We start from the raw sequence: 18,645 nt of genomic DNA, 5'->3' as shown, positions 1-18,645 counted from the left end.
AAATTAGACAATATATAATTGCGCAAATCAATCAAATTGCGCACAAGATAGTATAATATTTCATGTATGCATAAAGTGAAATATCATCAATAATTATTGATTGGAAGAACTTTCGTTTAAAGTGATCAAAGAAAAAACTCACAAATTGACACAAACAACATTTCAGTCAATGATCCAATATTTATTATGCATTTACAATAAACATAATCTAAACCGTTCAAAGTTAAGCTGAACATTGAATACATTTGTTTCTGTATCACAGATATAAAACCAATCAATAGGCCCTACTCCAATAATAATTATAATATGCACATCCTCATATTAAAATTCAGTGCGAAAAAATTACAATATAATTATATCATAATTATTTTTAAAATATTAAAACCTGGTATGAGTGGAATCCACCTGCTACAACACTAACCTGAGCTCAATACGAAAATTCAATGTAACAGATTAGCATATACCAAATGGATACAAAAGTCATTATGTACCCATTGTTGATATCCAAATACCCATTATATTGGTTACATTTAAAAAAAAAAATCATAAGTTAATCAAGTATAAAAAATTAACTCCAATTAAAAATGTCAATTCGCTCTACGATACGAAACCATTTCTCCGTTCCATAAGCTTGAACATACCTTAGAGTGGGTGCTAAAGTAAACAGTTTAAAAATAAACATTTTCAAAGAGGAAATTTAGATTGACTGACCTCTGTTAACCACAATGACTCACTGTGAGTGATAGAAATCATTGGCATATAACAGTTTTTTTGGGGGGACTTCATCTAATCACACAACATTTAGGTACCATACAACATTTAGGTACCATACAACATTTAGGTACCATACAACATTTAGGTACCATACAATATTTGCAATAGATTGTCAAACAAATTTGTTTTAGTTATACTTTGACTTCAATTCTTCAACTTTTTGTATATATTCTGTTTCAGCCTCTTCCTTTGACTTTCCTGTAAAAAAAAGTATTACAAAATGAATAACTAGTTCCAAGACACGATATATTTTTTACTAAAGGGAAAGACATGGGATATTGTGGCTTGGTGGTTTTGATGCTTTGCTACCACTCCAAGGGTCCTGGGTTCAAGTCCCGTCACATGTCAGGATTTTTTCTAAGGACCAAATTACTCCACTCCCAAAGACTTGTAATAAGACTTTGTTTATGTAGAGCATCTTGTGTATATGTTGTCTTGTGAACCTCTGAGGGTCCCTAATGATCAGCAATAGCTGGATGGATCACCCTCATTAAATATAGTTAAAAAAAAAAAAAAAAAAAAATACATGTTTTATAACTACAGAAAGTGAAGGAAGCTAACAATATTACAGCTATTAAAAAGGTTTCTTCTATTTTTCATCTCAATATGCATGCAAAAAATTAAAAATGGCCTTCCATGGATGGTGTCATTAGATAGGGAATACAAAACTGATCATTTTATTATCCATTACACCCATATCAAAAAATGCATACCGTAGGTTACATTAGCAATAAAATAAGTCAAGTGACCAATAAAGGTCAAATTGACATAATCTGATAATGATACTCATAATTAATAACTCATAAATGTGGTCTCTAATCTCATGAAGTTAAGACCACAAATAAAGTCCGCTTAGTCCCCATACACTGGAACCAAAATACCTTTGAGTGCATTCCATGCATCCCACTTGGCTTTTCCTGTAAAGTCTATCATTCCAGGGCGAGCTACAATGAATAAAAAAACCATAATAAGTAACAAGTAAACTTTACTTGCCTTGCCTTGCACTACTCAACCAAAATGACATTCTCAACACTTTCTCCTCTATGGTGTACCATAAACATGGTAAACCTCACTTTACTTTAGTGCAATCCTTTAACAATAATAACAGTGGCGTAACGCAGGTTTAGGAACCCTAAGTGGCCCTTTAACACTGGAGTCCTCATGCATTTTTAGCCTTTCTCTACATATTTGAATGCCTGGTTTTTCCCCTGGGCACTGTTCAGGGCCCCCATAAGCTCTGGGACCATGGGTTTTGCCAGTGAGCACTGATAGCTGTTGCGCCACTGGAAATCAACCAAAATTAACGAAAGATAATAATGAATACAAGCTGTATTGATACAAGTCAATACAAGGTTAATTTGAATTAACAGCAAATTATTGATGATGGCAAACAAACAAAATAATATAAATAAATTCATTAGTGCATGGATTCTATTTTCTAGATGATTATGGCCTTTGACCTTCAGTTTAGAGCACAGTGCAATATTCCATGAATATTATTCTGTCAGCACAATGAGTGGATATAGAGAGTAAGACTTAAAAGATTAGTAGTACTAGGGTCATGTCAAGTGTACAAACAACAAGCCTATGTAGGCTTGACAAATATTTGTTCCTTCACTAATGATTGATTATGAAGTTCATTTTGATTGATAACATTATGGTTCAAAGCGAAGTAAATGTTGTACAAATAAAGACTGTTCTCAATCTCCAATATTTATCAAAATACACATACATAGATCGGTAAACAAGGGCTGGACTTACTAGTGTTTGTGTCACCAACTGTTGCCTGTTTGTACAGGGCGTATATCGCTAGCTTTTCCTGATCTGTTGGGGATTGCTTTAGTTGCTTAACTTCTTCAGCCGCTTTCACAAATGCTTCCTAATGCAAATAAAATTATAATATCATTACTGTGCATGTTTTGTTGTAATTGTATTGTGTGGAATAAAAAAAATAAAAGGTAAATATTAATATATAAAATATCATTTAAAAACAGCCTACTTACTACTCTAGGCCTACCTTAAAAATAATGCAATTACTACTAATATATAATAACTACTATAATAACAATAATATACTAGGCATAGGCTAACAAACTTTAATCAGCCAGTGTGCGTGTCCGAAGCCAGTCCATCCGGCCGGCATCATCATGCACACTTCACTTACTTACTCTAGCGAGTCTAGGCCTACCTACTAGGCCTAGCCTATAAATAGGCCTAATAGGCTTATTCTAAATTAAAGGCTAGATTAACAAGTCTCCTTACTATTTATTATTAGACTGTCCTACTCTATTTTATCCTAAGACACACGTTTATACATAAAACACTTGTTAACTTGCTTACTTACAGACATTTTTAAATCTTAAGGATAAATTTTAACACCGTTGCAAAACGAAAGAACGTGTCTTTTCCACAAGCTCACCACAAAAAAAAAGGACAACAAAAGATGGTGTGTGGCGATATGCTTGAATGCTTTTATCCAGGGACGTGACGAGTAAAGGTGCGCCGCGCCAGGGTCATAGGTTGATAGGAGTGGCCAAACGGTGATGATTGATGTCGCAAAACAATAGAATAAATCATCATGAAACGATAAAGAAATTATAACAAGAAATATTTCTTACAAAAAACGCCGCGTAACTTTTTGACTGGACAGTTGTAAGAACAGTCTTCATTAATCTAATATAATAGGCCAAGGCGCCTTCTAAAGATTTACTACAAGTATATACTTGCTATATACGTCCTTTAGTTGAATATGCATGCCCTGTGTGGCACAGTTCAATTACGAAAGACCAAACTAAGTCAATAGAAAGAGTTCAAAAAAGAGCTCTACGAATCATTTATGGTATGAACTATGTATCCTACGAGTCTGCTCTTAAATTGTCAGACGTTCCACCGCTAGTTAACAGAAGAGTCCAACTCTTACTGAAATTTGGTAAAGGAATAATAAAGTCTGATACATTTAGAAGCATTCTTCCCCCTGTTCGTGACATTAGCAGAACCCTGAGGTCTGCGAGTAAGCCTCTACTCGAAATCCCGTTTGGTCGTACAGAAAGATTTAGATCTTCACCAGTCCCTTTTTTAGTCCGACTCATTAATGATGAATATTGAATAGGCTGGCACTATTTTAACTTACAGGTGGACCAATTTTAATGTGTTAATTTTTTTTAACTAGTTTTACCTTTTATACATACTGTATTTAGGCCTATATATTTTTATCAAATTTTGTAAAATACTACTTTTCAGCCTTTTGGCTGCCGTTGTATTTTGATGTCTTTTTATGAATAAATATACCTAAGAAAAAAAGAAAAAAAAAAAATAGGTCGGCCAATCAAAACGCAAGTGAACAATTGGGACTTTACTTGTGATTTGTCATTGGCCTGTCAGCACAGTCGTTTCTTTCTAGAATTAAACGCACAAACTTGTATTGGGAATAATGTATGTTTATGTGGTTATTACTATCGCATTTAGGTATTGATAATAATAATAAGGCTTTTGAATATATAATTACTGTCTGTAGAATAACATTTATACATTTTCGGTTCGCGATGAAAAGTTATATGAATGGATTTGTAATATAGGTATTTATAATAATAGTATAATTATGGGTTGTATTATTGCTAAGCTATCACCAAATCGCGTTATAACATTATTTCTCAGGGTTTTTTGCACCATTGATCAATACCAAACGCGTATCGGTATTATAGTTTTTAATGAATCATTACATTAATAAAAACACCCAATTAAATCAATCGCGTCAGTCCAATTCCGACTTATGTTTCGATCACATAGTTCTGTGTCTACACTGTCCCAACTAGTTTAACAAAAAAAGTGTGATGTGCCCAAATATGGTAGTGATATGCCCGAATATCGTAGTGATATGACATCGTCATGTCTATATAATATGGGCACATCATATTTAGTTTGATAGTATAGACAGAGCTTAAGGATTATATTTAAAAAATGTTTTCTTACATTTTGAAAAAAAGTATTTATTTGTTTATAAGCCCAATTTTCCAGTCTTAATTTTACATTTTGAAAAAAAAGTATTTTATTTGTTGATAAGCCCAATTGTGCAGTCTTATTTTACATTTTGAACGAAAGTATTTATTTGTTGATAAGCCCAATTTTGCAGTCTTATTTTACATTTTAAACGAAAGTATTTATTTGTTGATAAGCCGAATTTTCCAGTTTAATAATAATGACCCCTTCCACAGTGCTTATACCATATACATTTTACATGATATTGACCATGGGTTCTTTACGCCTCTGATGCATTTGTTTTTATTGTACCTTTTTAATAAATTATTATATGTTTAGGCCTAATCACACCCAATTTAATGAAACGGTCAGATTCTGATTTCAATTGAACGAAAGTAGTACTGTATTTATTATTCATTGATAAGCCAAGGGTCCCATGGCGTTAGCCGATATCTTGAGCATTTGACTCATGTGTCAACCTGTAACACAAATCATTCTTCAAAATCTAAAGAAAGAACCTCACACGTCTTTTTTGTGAGTGATACACTATGGATATGCCCACGGAAATAATATGTGGACATTGCAAACAATCATAGGCCTACAGTAACAAACATAACATGGCTAATAAGCATAACATTCAGACTGGTTTGTTTTCTAGTGGATTTTTATTTACTTTAGCATGTAAAATAAAACTAGTAACAGTGGCTATATTAATAATTATACTGATTATCCTTGATGTTATCGCGTCTAATAATAAAATATTTTGTTGTTGATAAGCCCAATTTTTCAGCCTTGATTTTACATTTTGAATGAAAGTATTTATTTGTTGATAAGCCCAATTTTGCAGTCAAACCCTTCCACAGTGCATTTTACATGATATTGATCGAGGATTTTTACGCCTCTATAGCCACTGATCAATACCATAATTAATGTACTTTTTTAAATGAATATTGAAATGTTTCAACATACCCAATTCAAAAAACGGTCCGTTTTCGAGTTCAATCTTTTGATTAGAGAGGTTGGAGTTTCATTTTGAACGAAAGTATTTATTTGATTGATAAGCCAAATTTCTAGTCCTAATGATTTGAGATTCAACGGGTTTTGCTTTCAATAATATAATTATATATATATATATATATATATAAATATAATATTAAGTATAATTATGAATTCACCAACACTTTCAGGCCCAATAACAATGATCCCGGGCCCGAGTTTTTGTAGACCGGACTTCCATGCACAGCCACATGTTAAGGAATATAAATCTTTTTATGATTTTAATATGGTTCTAAATGATATTACACTACAACGATTAGACAGCAACTGTGCAAGACAACTAATAAAATCGGAATGATCAATAATTGAACATTTACAGCATAAGGCCCATACACTAGGACGATAACGATCGACGATAAATAGACAAATGTGCATTTTTAATACATAAACAAAAAGAAATATAAACAATTCCTTTGATGAAAATTATATTTTCACACGTCCAATAAAATGACGTCATGATTAGTAAGACCAATAATATCGTGACAATACAGCGATTTTATTGTTTTTATTTATCATGACGTCATTTGATTGGAATTTGAAAAACATTATTTTTATCAAAGACAGCATAAATGATTATCCTATAGGTCTAGAACGAAAACCTTTCTAATTTCTTTTGGTTTACGTAAAAAAAATGCATGCTATATATTTATCGTCCGTCGTTATCGTCATAGTGTAATTGGGCCTTTATACAAAAAAAATAAATTGATTACGAAGTTACATGTCATTTTCACCTATCACCAAAAAACTAACCTTTTCAACACTAATTAATTGTTACGAAGCCAATTTATATTATATATTTCATTAAAACTGAACTTTACGGTAAATGAAGAGTAAGTATCAGTTAATATGAATAATATAACTAGCAGGTCTATGAACTTGCGTCCAGACACAGAACTGTGACATTACTATCATAAATGTTGAAACCACTTATAAAACCTTTTTTTAAAGAAAATATAATTGTGTTAGGAGAAGGCTAATAAACAAATAGATAATGTACAAACCTTTTTCTGGATTAATTAATGGAGCAGGCGTTAATAATAATCTGCTGCTGCTACCTAGACTGATTGTTCACCTTCTGACGATAATTGATTGGACCCCCCCCCCTCCCCCACGGCATCTGATAACCAAAAAAAAATTTACCAGGACTGTTTCAATGATTTAATATCTGACGGCGTATTATTATAACATTGGCCTAGATTGACAGTCAAAAGAAAGTCATTGTAAATACCTCCCTCATGTTGACAGAGCCAAAATAAAGTTTTGACCATTATCGAATGATTATTTGACAGTGACTTATTATAATACCGGCCTGGTTGACAGCAAAAACGAAGTTATTATTTATTGAACAAGATTTTACAGATTTCCGTCTACATCTCAATAATACTGTATTATCAGCAAAGGCTTTCATATAGACTCTCTTCTCCCAGACGTTTTTTGGGTCCAGCAGCTACCTATAAATTATAGTCGAGTTTCCAAATTCACAAAACTGTCAGCCTTAGATACTAAAGCTACCGCTATGAAACAGCTTATTAATGAATGTGTCCTCCTGGGACATAGCTGGCTAGAGCCGCGGCGCGAAAACATAACTATTGTAGTTTCACTGTCCAATTTCATAAAGAAACGGAGGTTGCTTTCTCCTCATGATATATATGTAGTTGGAAAGCCAGTGTGTGGCACGTGTCGTACCGAGTGACAAAGGAGCGGCGCTTACATAATCTTTGGATAAACTGCGCGTCGTCAACCTGAGTGTGGTGGATGATCGGAGTTTTCTTCGAAGCGCGCGAAACCTGAACGCACAGAACAGAATGCGCTTTTGCGTTGTAAAAATCTTCTTTTCGAAATTATTTTGAAAAAATAATGCTACTTGCGCTTTTACTTTATACAGTAGAGGAAGGCTAGAATCAAGCAACCCAAATAAAAGAAAATAACAAGCGTAAGTTTTTAGGTACATAGAGTTTTACGAAAAGCCTAATAATAGGGCTAGGCCTAGGTGGCATATTACGTCAATCAAATATAAGCCTACTAGGCCTAGGCCTAGGCCTAGGCCTAGTCTAGGCCTGTTCTTATTAATTTTTAGTAACACTAGGCCTAGGCCTAGGGTAGGCCTAAGGCTTAGGTATAGTAGGCTATGCCTACATTTTATTTTTTTATATTTTATTCAATCGAAATTTTTTTAATTGTACTTGTAGGCAATTATTTATAACTGGATGTACAAAAGCAGAATACTACCCCTTTTCTTGCTACTCCTGGTTGCACTCTGTACAAGTCATGTCACACTACCCTTCAATGAAGGTGGCAAGAACATCACCACCAGAGTTTGTCCGGAAAGTTGTATATGTTTTAATGAAGACCATGCAGTTTGCAAAAGTATCTACAAGGAGGGTAGGCCGATCTCTGAACAAATAAACACTTTGTAAGTATAAACTTACTTATCGTACACGACGGAATACCTAATTACGAAGTAAATTATACAGAACTAAGCTTGATTCCCACTTGGATGCAACGACCAATCACACACAACAGAGTTTGGATGTCACACGTCGTGATTGGCCAACTTGTTGCGCGCGCTTACATCTTTCTTGTGTTGCGTCCAAGAAGTGGGAACCATTAAAGCCCGGCGCACACTAGAGCTTTCGGCTGAGCCAACTGGCACGAGTAACACTTGGCTCACTAACAAATGTGCCGCAAATTAATTGTGATCGCGTTCTATCGGACGCACACTAAACGCCTTCAGTACGCGATTTTCTGATTGGATAGTTACTTAATACGCTATACGGCACGCGCTGACATATTATAATAAATCAGAACATGTCATGCGCAGTGGAATTTTTTAGTAAGCTATCTGCTCACGTTCGGCGCACACTTGAGGAAAATGGCACACGTGCCAAAAAATATTAAACACGATAGATATTTTCCTCAGCGGGCACGCGTGGCCGATTCCTCACGAATTTACCAGGTGTATACTAAATATTTGTGGTCTTTCGTTATATTACTTTGCAAACTTACTGCATAACGAATGCAGAAAAGCAAATGATTCTTTTTTAAATATCAAGCAAAATAGGTTCATTCTATGTAACACGACTACTACGACGAGTTACCATTGTACCTGTCGTGATTTCGGAGGCAACGATCGTACACTATGAACAGACCTATGGAAATCTCGTCCAATGATAGGAAACAGGCTCAAATCATAGACTTACTTTATGGTGTACTGGGTAAACCGGCTCTTAATAAGAACTGAGCAGTTATTGTATTATCATTGAATAATTAACATAAACTTGTTTGTTTTGCAGAGAACTGGACGGTCTATCTATAGTGCAGATAGGAGCTTACTTAAAGAATGCTGACCACGTTAAACATCTTATGTAAGAAATAAACTATTTAAAAATGCTAGAATCATTGTCGTATTAATTTGTGTCGCAGAGATAGAGAAACATCCTCACGTCACCAACACAGTCAACTAGCAGTAACTATCCCCATCACCCGCCTAATCACTAACGCAAACTTCGACTACTTCTTTTATGAATTGAATTTGAAGTAATAGCTCGAACTATGACTTTTTCAAGTCGAACTTCGAACTACAACTAAAGTATGGTTTAAGAATACGGGCTAGAGCCAAAAAAAAACCGCATTCTGGAGTTTATCAAGAAAATTACCGAAACTACGCCACGACTTAAATACACTATTCTTATTTAAGACATTGCACTAAGGCTAACCTTATAACATTATGATAATGTTGTCACTTCACTACCGTTTATATTGTTTCTTTCAGCATTAATCAAATTGAAAAAACCAACCAATCAAACTTACCCGAATCAACGTCTCTAACGTCCCTGGATAATCTTCGATCCATGTGAGTAGGCCTACTTTATTACGATTCAATTAAAGATGTATTGTCCCTTTGACTAATTCCCCCCCAAAATTTTTTTTTTATTTCGAAAAAAAGTGGGTCATTTTGAAGTATCATAATAGTTATTAACTTTCACCAAAAATTAGTAAAAAAAAAAATAATTTAACCGAAATACAGATGTTTTTTTGTTCAAAGAATAACTTTGACTTCCAGTCAAAGTTTTCAATCAAAACATATCCCATAATGCAATGCTCTTGTTTGGCTACTCTGTATGCATAATCATAAACTTCCTCACGATCTGTGTGAAAACACCTTCCCAATCGTGATGAGTTGTAAACAATCCTAATTAGCATCATGCATAATGCATACTCATGGTTTGAAATCTTTGTTTACTTTCGCTTGCGACGATTTCTCAGACGAAATGTAATCTAATTAATTTACCTGTTAATTACGTAAACTGTTGTTTTTGGCTCGAATTTTCGACTTAAAGTGAATAACTTTAATATTACTTTGATATGGCCAATTTAAATTTAGAATATTTTTTTTTCATTTTTTGTGTTTCAAGGGACAATACATCTTTAATTCAAATGCCAATGAAAATGATGGTCATGGCAATATTAAATTCATGTAGTATTGTAAACATTTAATTTTGTTTTTAACAGGACAGTAAAAGACGATTATTCAAACTATGACACGGATGATACACTTGAAAAACTGTTGACAATTTACCCACAACTTGAATACGTGTAAGTTGAAACATATCCCGATTTTAGGCTGTTTTTAGCAGATATTCAGAAGTTCTACTGAGCTTCTCGATGTGAGCAGTAAAGCATGCGTATAAGCTAAAAATAAAAACAAATTTGCCTAGTGGAAAATAGGCTGTAGATGTGTTTGCGAGTGACGTGACCAGTCAAATACGTTGAATCGCGTCAAACAACAATCTTGTAATACTTGGTTTCAAAGAAACACAACTTTTGGAAAATCAGAACATACATCATTTGTTAAAATAAAAGAGCAAGTGTACATACCAAGTTGCACGCATCAGCACCAAACTAACATTTACAATCTTTCTTTCAGCTACCTCGATACTGAAGCAATGTACTGTGCATGTGCCTCTCTAGAATTTTTCTCGAAGTTGACAAACGTTTTCAGCAGTCCATTCAAAGTCATGCAAGTTGTGAAGTGTGCTAGCAACCATCATGAGTTGCTTCGACATAGTTACGTAGAACTTAAGCAAATATGTGGTAAGGAATTCTTCTTTTCCTTCTCATTATTATTATTATTATGCCCAACTATAATCATTTATCAATAACTTTTATTATACTTGCTGTACTGTTTTCTAACATTAACAAACCAAAATAGCAACATTTACATACTGTAATTATTGATAAGTAGTAATAACTTATAAAATTAGTTTATGTTCTAGTCGGCGGTTCGACTTAAACTTGGCTTTTTATATGTATCCTAATAATACAGTTTATACCTTTTTCGCATCTGAATAAATAAAGTAACTGGGTTTGATCGTCTGATTTAATACACGTTTTCATACACACATACATGAACCGTACGAAATTTCGGGAGAAAACATTTGCGCGTTATTTGATTAGTACTACGATTGGTTAAATACCCGGACGCACGCGGAACGAAAAAACAGGCCTCTCGTCGGTGTTTTTTCTTAAATTGTCTTCACACTATGAAAGGGTATTAGAGTTTACAGACAAAATCGAATGGAATAATAGCAATAAAAGAAACACAATATAGAGACTGGGGCAGTGAAATTCTGTTTAATCTCAAATAAACTAACCTTCTTTTTTATAGAATCACACCAACATGTTGATGAAAATAATCTGTCATACTCTGCCTCAGAAGCTGATGATACATCCAAAAGCAACAAAGAGGACAACACTTCTACTATTGAACTCGTAATTACAAATTTAGATCGTCGACAAAAACGAGATGTTGCCTTAGATGACTTAGATTCTGAGCTTGATATTCGAAATAATGAATTAAAATCAGCAATTCAGAAGAGAGAAGCAAGGAAAGGAAAACGAAATAGGAATGGAAAACGAAATAGGAAAGGAAAACGAAATAAGAAAGGAAAACGACAAGGAAGACGGAAAAAGGAAAAGAAGGGGATAGTAACCGAACAAAAGCCACTACTGGAAGAGAACAACGAAATTAAAACAGCTGGACAGACAGAAATGGTACTACCAGAAGAAACGACAAGTAATGTTGAAGAAACAGAAACAAAAGTTGTGGAAGAAAATGTAAAGCCATCAAGAAAGAAAAAAAATAGACGGAAGAACAGAAATAAGAAAAGGAATAGAAAGCAGAGAAAAAGGAATAAAAAGCAGAGAAAAAGGAATAAAAAGCAGAGAAAAAGGAATAAAAAGCAGAGGAAAAGAAATAGAAAAGGTAAAAAATCTAAGAAGGCCAAAAAGATAGTAACAGAAAAAACCAAGAACATAGACGAGAGTGAGCCAGTACCCGAAAACAACAATGAAATTAAAACAGCTGTAACAGAAGAAGCCGAAAATGGTGGCCAGACAGAAATGGTAATACCAGAAGAAACGACAAGTAATGTTGAAGAAACAGAAACAAAAGTTGTGGAAGAAAATGTAAAGCCATCGAGAAAGAAAAAAAATAGACGGAAGAACAAAAATAGGAAAAGGAATAGAAAGCAGAGAAAAAGGAATAAAAAAGGTAAAAAATCAAAGAAAGCCAAAAAGATAGTAACAGAAAAAACCGAGAACATAGACGAGAGTGAGCCAGTACCCGAAAACAACAATGAAATTAAAACAGCTGTAACAGAAGAAGCCGAAAATGGTGGCCAGACAGAAATGGTAATACCAGAAGAAACGACAAATAATGTTGAAGAAACAGAAACAAAGGTTGTGGAAGAAAATGTAAAGCCATCGAGAAAGAAAAAAAATAGACGGAAGAACAAAAATAGGAAAAGGAATAGAAAGCAGAGGAAAAGGAATAGAAAAGGTAAAAAATCTAAGAAAGCCAAAAAGATAGTAAAAGAAAAAACCAAGAACATAGACGAGAGTGAGCCAGTACCCGAAAACAACAATGAAATTAAAACAGCTGTAACAGAAGAAGCCGAAAATGGTGGCCAGACAGAAATGGTAATACCAGAAGAAACGACAAGTAATGTTGAAGAAACAGAAACAAAAGTTGTGGAAGAAAATGTAAAGCCATCGAGAAAGAAAAAAAATAGACGGAAGAACAAAAATAGGAAAAGGAATAGAAAGCAGAGGAAAAGGAATAGAAAAGGTAAAAAATCAAAGAAAGCCAAAAAGATAGTAACAGAAAAAACCAAGAACATAGACGAGAGTGAGTCAGTACCCGAAAACAACAATGAAATTAAAACAGCTGTAACAGAAAATGCAAAGACATCAGAGGAAACCGCAGCAATAGATGAACAAGAAAATGTAGATTTGGAATTACCACAAGAAAACGATCTAATAGAAACTCCTTCAATTATTGAATCAGATATTACCAAAAGTGTAATACCTGAAGTGAAAGAACCTTCTGTAATCGAATCACCAACTGACTTAGATGTTGATCAGATAGGTGAGACAGAATCAGGAAATGAAGCTGAAGCACTGGTCCCTGCAGAAATTTCAGAAAAGGACCAGATTTTTGATATTACTGAAGATACTGCAGCAAATAAAATTGAGGCTACCATACCAGAAGAAGAGCAAGTAATCATCAGTAAAGAAAGTAAGGTTCTTTGGGTTTTAATCTAATTTTTATCTGTATAAAAATGGTAAATCATACTTTTAGGATAGGTATTTCAAATCATAATCGAAATTTAATTTTTTAAATAGTGTTTGATGAGATGAAGCAATTACTCTCAGCAAGCAAGATTGACCTCCCGGTTGACATCAACGATCCATACGACCTTGGTTTACTTTTACGCCACCTACGACATCACTCTGACCTGTTAGCTAACATCGAGAATCCTGCAGTAAAGCAACGAGTGTTGGACGCTCTCAATGAGCAACCAGAAGGTATAAATTACAATTTTTTTTTATTTATATTTATTTTATATCATTATTTTATTTATACTTAAACAATAGAAAGCAAGTAGGAAACCGGAGAATTACATTCTATTAATACTAATATACTGTAATTTTATTTAATTTCAGGAGCCAATGAAGAATAAAGCAAATACTATAAACTCATCTCAAAAGCAGACAACTTCTTAAAATCTTTAAAATTATCAAATTTGTTCTGAATAATTTATTTTACATCTGTATCTATCACAAAATAAATATATAAAATTTATAGTTTAACAAAAACACTAATTGAGAGAAATTAAATAAAAACGTTTTCTTTCAAAATACTTATTGTTATATTCATCTTCTGTTTAGCTTTTCGTAAACAATTTCTGTTCATTACATTATTTAATTTATTTACATTTTACATGCTAAAGTTTTTTATTTTATTTAGAAAGACCGAATGAAGATGGTAACTGTTTTGGTGACTGCATACAAAATGTAAATACACTATTAAATGCATTGAAGTAACATCACCTTTTAATAAACTTGGCAATGAAAAATCCTATTGTATCATTGTCCGAATTCCTGTGTTGAAATTCCTCTGGAATGTCTGCTGGATTGCAACGTTGCAACTTTTCAAGTTGCAAGTAATCCAAGGAAGTTCCACGCATTCCAGAGCCAAATATTGATGGTGTCTAAAGTGGAAATAAAAATAATATGTCAGTGGTATAGTTATTATAATAATAGCAATAAGTGGGTTGTTACAATAGAAATAGTTATTGTATACAATGATTTTGGTCAAACATTTCACACCAACAAGCCATATATAGACAGTACAGACAATTTCAATAAACTTAGAATCGCAATATACAAACGTTATCATTATAATGGTATGAACGAATGGATATGAATACAATTGATATGAATCCATCAAGCAGTGAGAAAAACATTATCAGCCTAACATTTGAAAAATATAGTTACACACTTACTATTATTTTAATACCAATAATTACTAACCTGATTTTCCAAAGTTAGGTTAGAAAAGGTCTTCAAAGCCCATTCAACTAAGCCCTCGTTTTCAGCAAGGGTCAATGTACATGTGCTATATACTAATACACCGTTGCTCTTTAAAAGTTTCTCAGCCTGTAAATACATTAACTTATTAGGGAGTTTTCGCTAACAATGTAAATCTCTGTCTACACTATCAAACTAAATGGATTTTTATCTAACAAGGCCAACAGCCATAAGTCACGTGCTAAAACGCATAGTGATACCGGACCGACAGACAGACAGACCGACATAGTGAACTATAGAGTCGCGTCCACGTGACTAAAAATATACTATCTAATTTATCACTTACCACAGTAAAAAGTTTACGTTGATACGATGGATAAGATTTGAGCTCTGGAAGTGTGAACTTGCTGTGAAGAATTGGCCGTTGTCCCAAAGCACTGCATGGGGTGTCTAGAAGAATGCGATCAAACGATGCCGCAGCAAACGGAGGCTTATCAAAGGCTAATAATATACAAAATATTAATGTTATTATTGATTACTATTGATAGTTAGTATTATACAATTTGAAAATAAATTATTCAATTAGACTGTACTATATTTAAAGAAGCTTAAGCTTGGTTGTCACTAGAACGCAATGCAAGCGTGTTGACCAATGACAAGCGACAGTTCGTATAATCCATCGCTTGTGATTGGTCAACTCACTTACATTGCGTTACATCATTGTGTTGCGTCTCTAGTGTGAACCAAACATTACTGACCAATAGTCACATCAGGTTCTGCATTGCAGGCTTTTGTGCTGTCAAATGCAAATGTCTTGACACATTTCAGGCCAAATCTGTTTACATTATTCGTTATCTTGCTAATTTTACGTGACGATTTCTCTAGTGCGAACAATTCCCCCTCATCTTTCATTAAGGTAGCAATATGAACAGTCTTGCCACCTAAAATAAAAGAAATTATTGAAGCTTTGAGAAATTTAAAACTTTATAAATCTTATCTTGTCTTCTTTGATTTCAATGAATCCTGGCGTTCTTTTTAAAACATCCAGGGACCCAATAACCAGCTTGTACTGTATATACTCCCAGGGTAGCCTCTAAAGTGAGCAAAGCTAGGTGTCCTAAAAATATGGAGCTGCTGATGGACTACAAGAATTTTGGTGTTCTTTGTTAAACATCCAAGGAGCCAATAAACAGCTTGTATATACTCCCAGGGTAGCTTCTAAAAGGAGCTAAGCTAGCTAGGTGTCTTAAAAGCATGTAGCTGCTGATGGACTGCATGAATTTTGGTGTTCTATTTAAAACATCCAGGGAGCCAATAAACAGCTTATATATACTCTCAGGGTAGCCTCTAAAGTGAGCTAAGCTAGGTGTCCCAAAAATATGTAGCAGCTGCATGAATTTATATTCCTTTTATCCATCAAAACAAAATAATCAAAAATACACTCTCACCTGGAGCTGCACACATGTCAAGGACTGTGTCCCCCGGTTGAGGATTTAAAACATGGCCTACTACTACTGATGGTAGGTTTTGAAGAAACATGTGATTTGGTAAAACATTGTTCAGTGAAGGTGAGTCATAAATACCCTCTGACATCTGCACCGCAACACCACTATAAATAAGATTTTTCAATTAAATGTTTAAAAACTAAACTAGTTAATATTGCAAAAATTTTTTTTTAGTTCTGGGATTTAAATTTGTAAGATTGAACAATAAGTAAAATTTGTGAACAATTGTAAACACATTCCTCTCATACAGACCTTTTGGCCTCAACAAACACGTCAGCACGACTCATGACTGCCATTCCGTTACCGATAAAAACCTTTGCTCCTTGGTATGGCTTTGTTGCTCCACGTCGACATTTGTCATCCAGGTCTGCGTGGACTGAAACTAAATCACCTCTTTGGATGCCTACATATAAAAAGTAGTACTAGTTAGTGGTCACCTGTCCAATGGATGGGGAACCATCTAGTTAGTGAATTGAATTAAAAAAGAAATTGAATAAATAAAACATTGTTCCAAAAAATTTGCTATCCTGATGTAGCTGAATGGAAAACTGACAGTGTGATTATTGCTCCTGTGGTTTAGAGGAGATGCAATCTACACAAAACATTCTGTGAACCTTGGCCATGTGAAATGCACCCGCTCTTATACACAATGCTAGTGGCAGAAATAGCACAGCAGGCCATATCATTTGAGGTGTGCAATCACTCACCTAACACATACTCAAGGTGACATTTACACAGAGTACTTAAATTTCTAGACACCAATATACAAACAGCACACCTACAGCACCCCTGAATATGCACACAATTTTGAAAAGAGTCCTTACATACTCCCTACTGTGCCAGCCTAAACACATGTGCACACTTCTTCCTTGTGTATAAACACAACCTAGTGTCATACACACTTCATTGCCTTTTACAAGATGCTTCCCCTTACTTGAATCAGCACCCATGACACCAGCAGCAAAGATGTCCGCTCCTCGCATAATGGCCGTGGCACATATCAAGTCTACAACAACTTCTTTCTTAGCTGGTGTCAAGTCTGTAAGTCCACAGCTACTTGGTATAAGAAGAACATCTGGTATAAGAGGATGTTCTAAGATGTCAGGTGCTGGGTAGCTCTTTTGCTCATATTGCTAAAAACAATAAAATCAACAATAATCAAAAATGTCCTACAATATTAATCATAATCCCCAAGTTGAAACTAAATTAAAATTCAATTGAATGGAACCATTTGAACTTTTAAGAAATCTCTCAGGCGGCAGTTTTGAGGTTTTGTTGCAAATCAATTTAGTGAACAAAAGCATCTCATTTATATAATAGACTAAGCATCTTATAAAAGACTTACCTTCTTCAAGACATCTTGTAATAATTCTTTAACTTCTACAATTGAGTACTTAAGGGTATTTACACGAACTACAGTAACAGAAGGCGGGATCTTTAAATTTGAGAGCAACTTTTCAAATCTTTTCTGGCAACCCGTTTCTTTATAATGCTTTTTAACCTACAATCATAGAAAAATAACATTTTTTATTTTTGAAAATAACAATTAAAACTAATAAATATTAATAATAAAACTAATGAATTTGTAAACTTATACTGATTTATACAAAAATGTAATGTTTACATTGGTAAGTTTTTTTTTCAGTGTTATTACATTACACTGTGACAAACTATACATAACAATTTGTTCCATTTCTTTGTACGTGTAAATCAGGGTTTAAATTATGAAAAAAATATCTAGAGATTATTTTCACCTCTTCATTGCAGAAATCGTTCTCAAGATTTTGCATCACTTCTGGTGTGAAAAGCATCTTTTGATTCTCGTTAAAAATGATGGGTGAAAATTGTTTGGTTCCACACACAACATTACGTCTGTAAAAAAGTACTGAAAAATTAGTTAAACTAAACTAAACTAAACTAAGTATAAATTTACCATTATTTTATTAAATAAAGTGATGTTTTTGTAAGTATACGAATATAGGCCTAGTCAATACTAATTTTAGAAAATAAATAACATTAATACTAATAGGGTGGGGAAAGGTTATTTTCGCTACCGAAAGATTTTGACTCCATCCAGCTAGCTAGGCCTATCAACAATAGCCAAGCCCTAGCTAGCTAGAGAGTAGAACACCCTCTCGCTCGGCACGTCGGTCACGACCCAACGCCCGGCTACTACTTTATTAGGTAGGCCGACCCGACGATGGCAAAAACTATACTACAATTATTAATGTCTAGTGGTGGCTAACCTTATTCTTTTAGTGCAGACTACCTACTAATTATTGACCTGGTTAAAACGTATATTACAGGTAGGGATCGGTCTTCTTTGTAAAATAATTTAATAATTTTATAAATTTTCTACCGACCACCGACATGTGGTATGTGCATTCATGCGTGCAAAACATGACCAATTAACTCTCACACTCTCTGTTTTGAGTTTAGCGCCCTCTTCCTTCAGGAGAAA

General features: G+C 34.0%; 3 protein-coding genes across 4 annotated transcripts; 1 reads left to right on the top strand and 2 right to left on the bottom strand.

Moving 5' to 3' along the window:
* Positions 1-199: 199 nt before the first annotated feature.
* Positions 200-3,247, bottom strand: LOC140058384 (acyl-CoA-binding protein-like). Its single transcript, XM_072103962.1, has 4 exons — positions 3,119-3,247; positions 2,536-2,653; positions 1,656-1,718; positions 200-972 (listed from the first exon to the last, which is right to left on the bottom strand). The coding sequence occupies exons 1-4, from the start codon at positions 3,122-3,124 to the stop codon at positions 902-904; spliced, it is 258 nt and encodes an 85-aa protein (XP_071960063.1). The 5' UTR covers positions 3,125-3,247; the 3' UTR covers positions 200-901.
* A 4,414-nt stretch (positions 3,248-7,661) lies between these two features.
* LOC140058363 (uncharacterized) lies at positions 7,662-14,009 on the top strand. The gene is made up of 9 exons (XM_072103930.1): positions 7,662-7,738; positions 7,995-8,218; positions 9,099-9,170; positions 9,578-9,658; positions 10,318-10,401; positions 10,733-10,899; positions 11,474-13,384; positions 13,492-13,674; positions 13,813-14,009. The coding sequence occupies exons 2-9, from the start codon at positions 8,013-8,015 to the stop codon at positions 13,827-13,829; spliced, it is 2,721 nt and encodes a 906-aa protein (XP_071960031.1). The 5' UTR covers positions 7,662-7,738; positions 7,995-8,012; the 3' UTR covers positions 13,830-14,009.
* Positions 14,010-14,093: 84 nt separating this feature from the next.
* Positions 14,094-18,569, bottom strand: LOC140058369 (tRNA (cytosine(72)-C(5))-methyltransferase NSUN6-like). Of its 2 annotated transcripts, none has more exons than XM_072103950.1 (10): positions 18,469-18,569; positions 17,939-18,056; positions 17,530-17,685; positions 17,119-17,317; positions 16,437-16,587; positions 16,128-16,288; positions 15,438-15,620; positions 15,026-15,180; positions 14,683-14,808; positions 14,094-14,360 (listed from the first exon to the last, which is right to left on the bottom strand). In XM_072103950.1, exons 2-10 carry the CDS (start codon positions 17,993-17,995, stop codon positions 14,196-14,198), a joined length of 1,353 nt encoding a protein of 450 aa, XP_071960051.1. In that variant the 5' UTR covers positions 17,996-18,056; positions 18,469-18,569; the 3' UTR covers positions 14,094-14,195. The 2 variants fall into 2 exon arrangements, with proteins under 2 accessions (XP_071960051.1, XP_071960043.1); XM_072103942.1 differs by having other exon boundaries at positions 18,431-18,562.
* Between the last annotated feature and the right edge of the window lie 76 nt (positions 18,570-18,645).

The sequence above is a fragment of the Antedon mediterranea genome, chromosome 1 (assembly GCF_964355755.1).
Source record: "Antedon mediterranea chromosome 1, ecAntMedi1.1, whole genome shotgun sequence".
In the NCBI taxonomy this organism is placed as follows: Eukaryota; Metazoa; Echinodermata; class Crinoidea; order Comatulida; family Antedonidae; genus Antedon; species Antedon mediterranea.
Note: the sequence above shows the minus strand (reverse complement) of the source record. Positions and strands in the feature narration are given on the sequence as shown.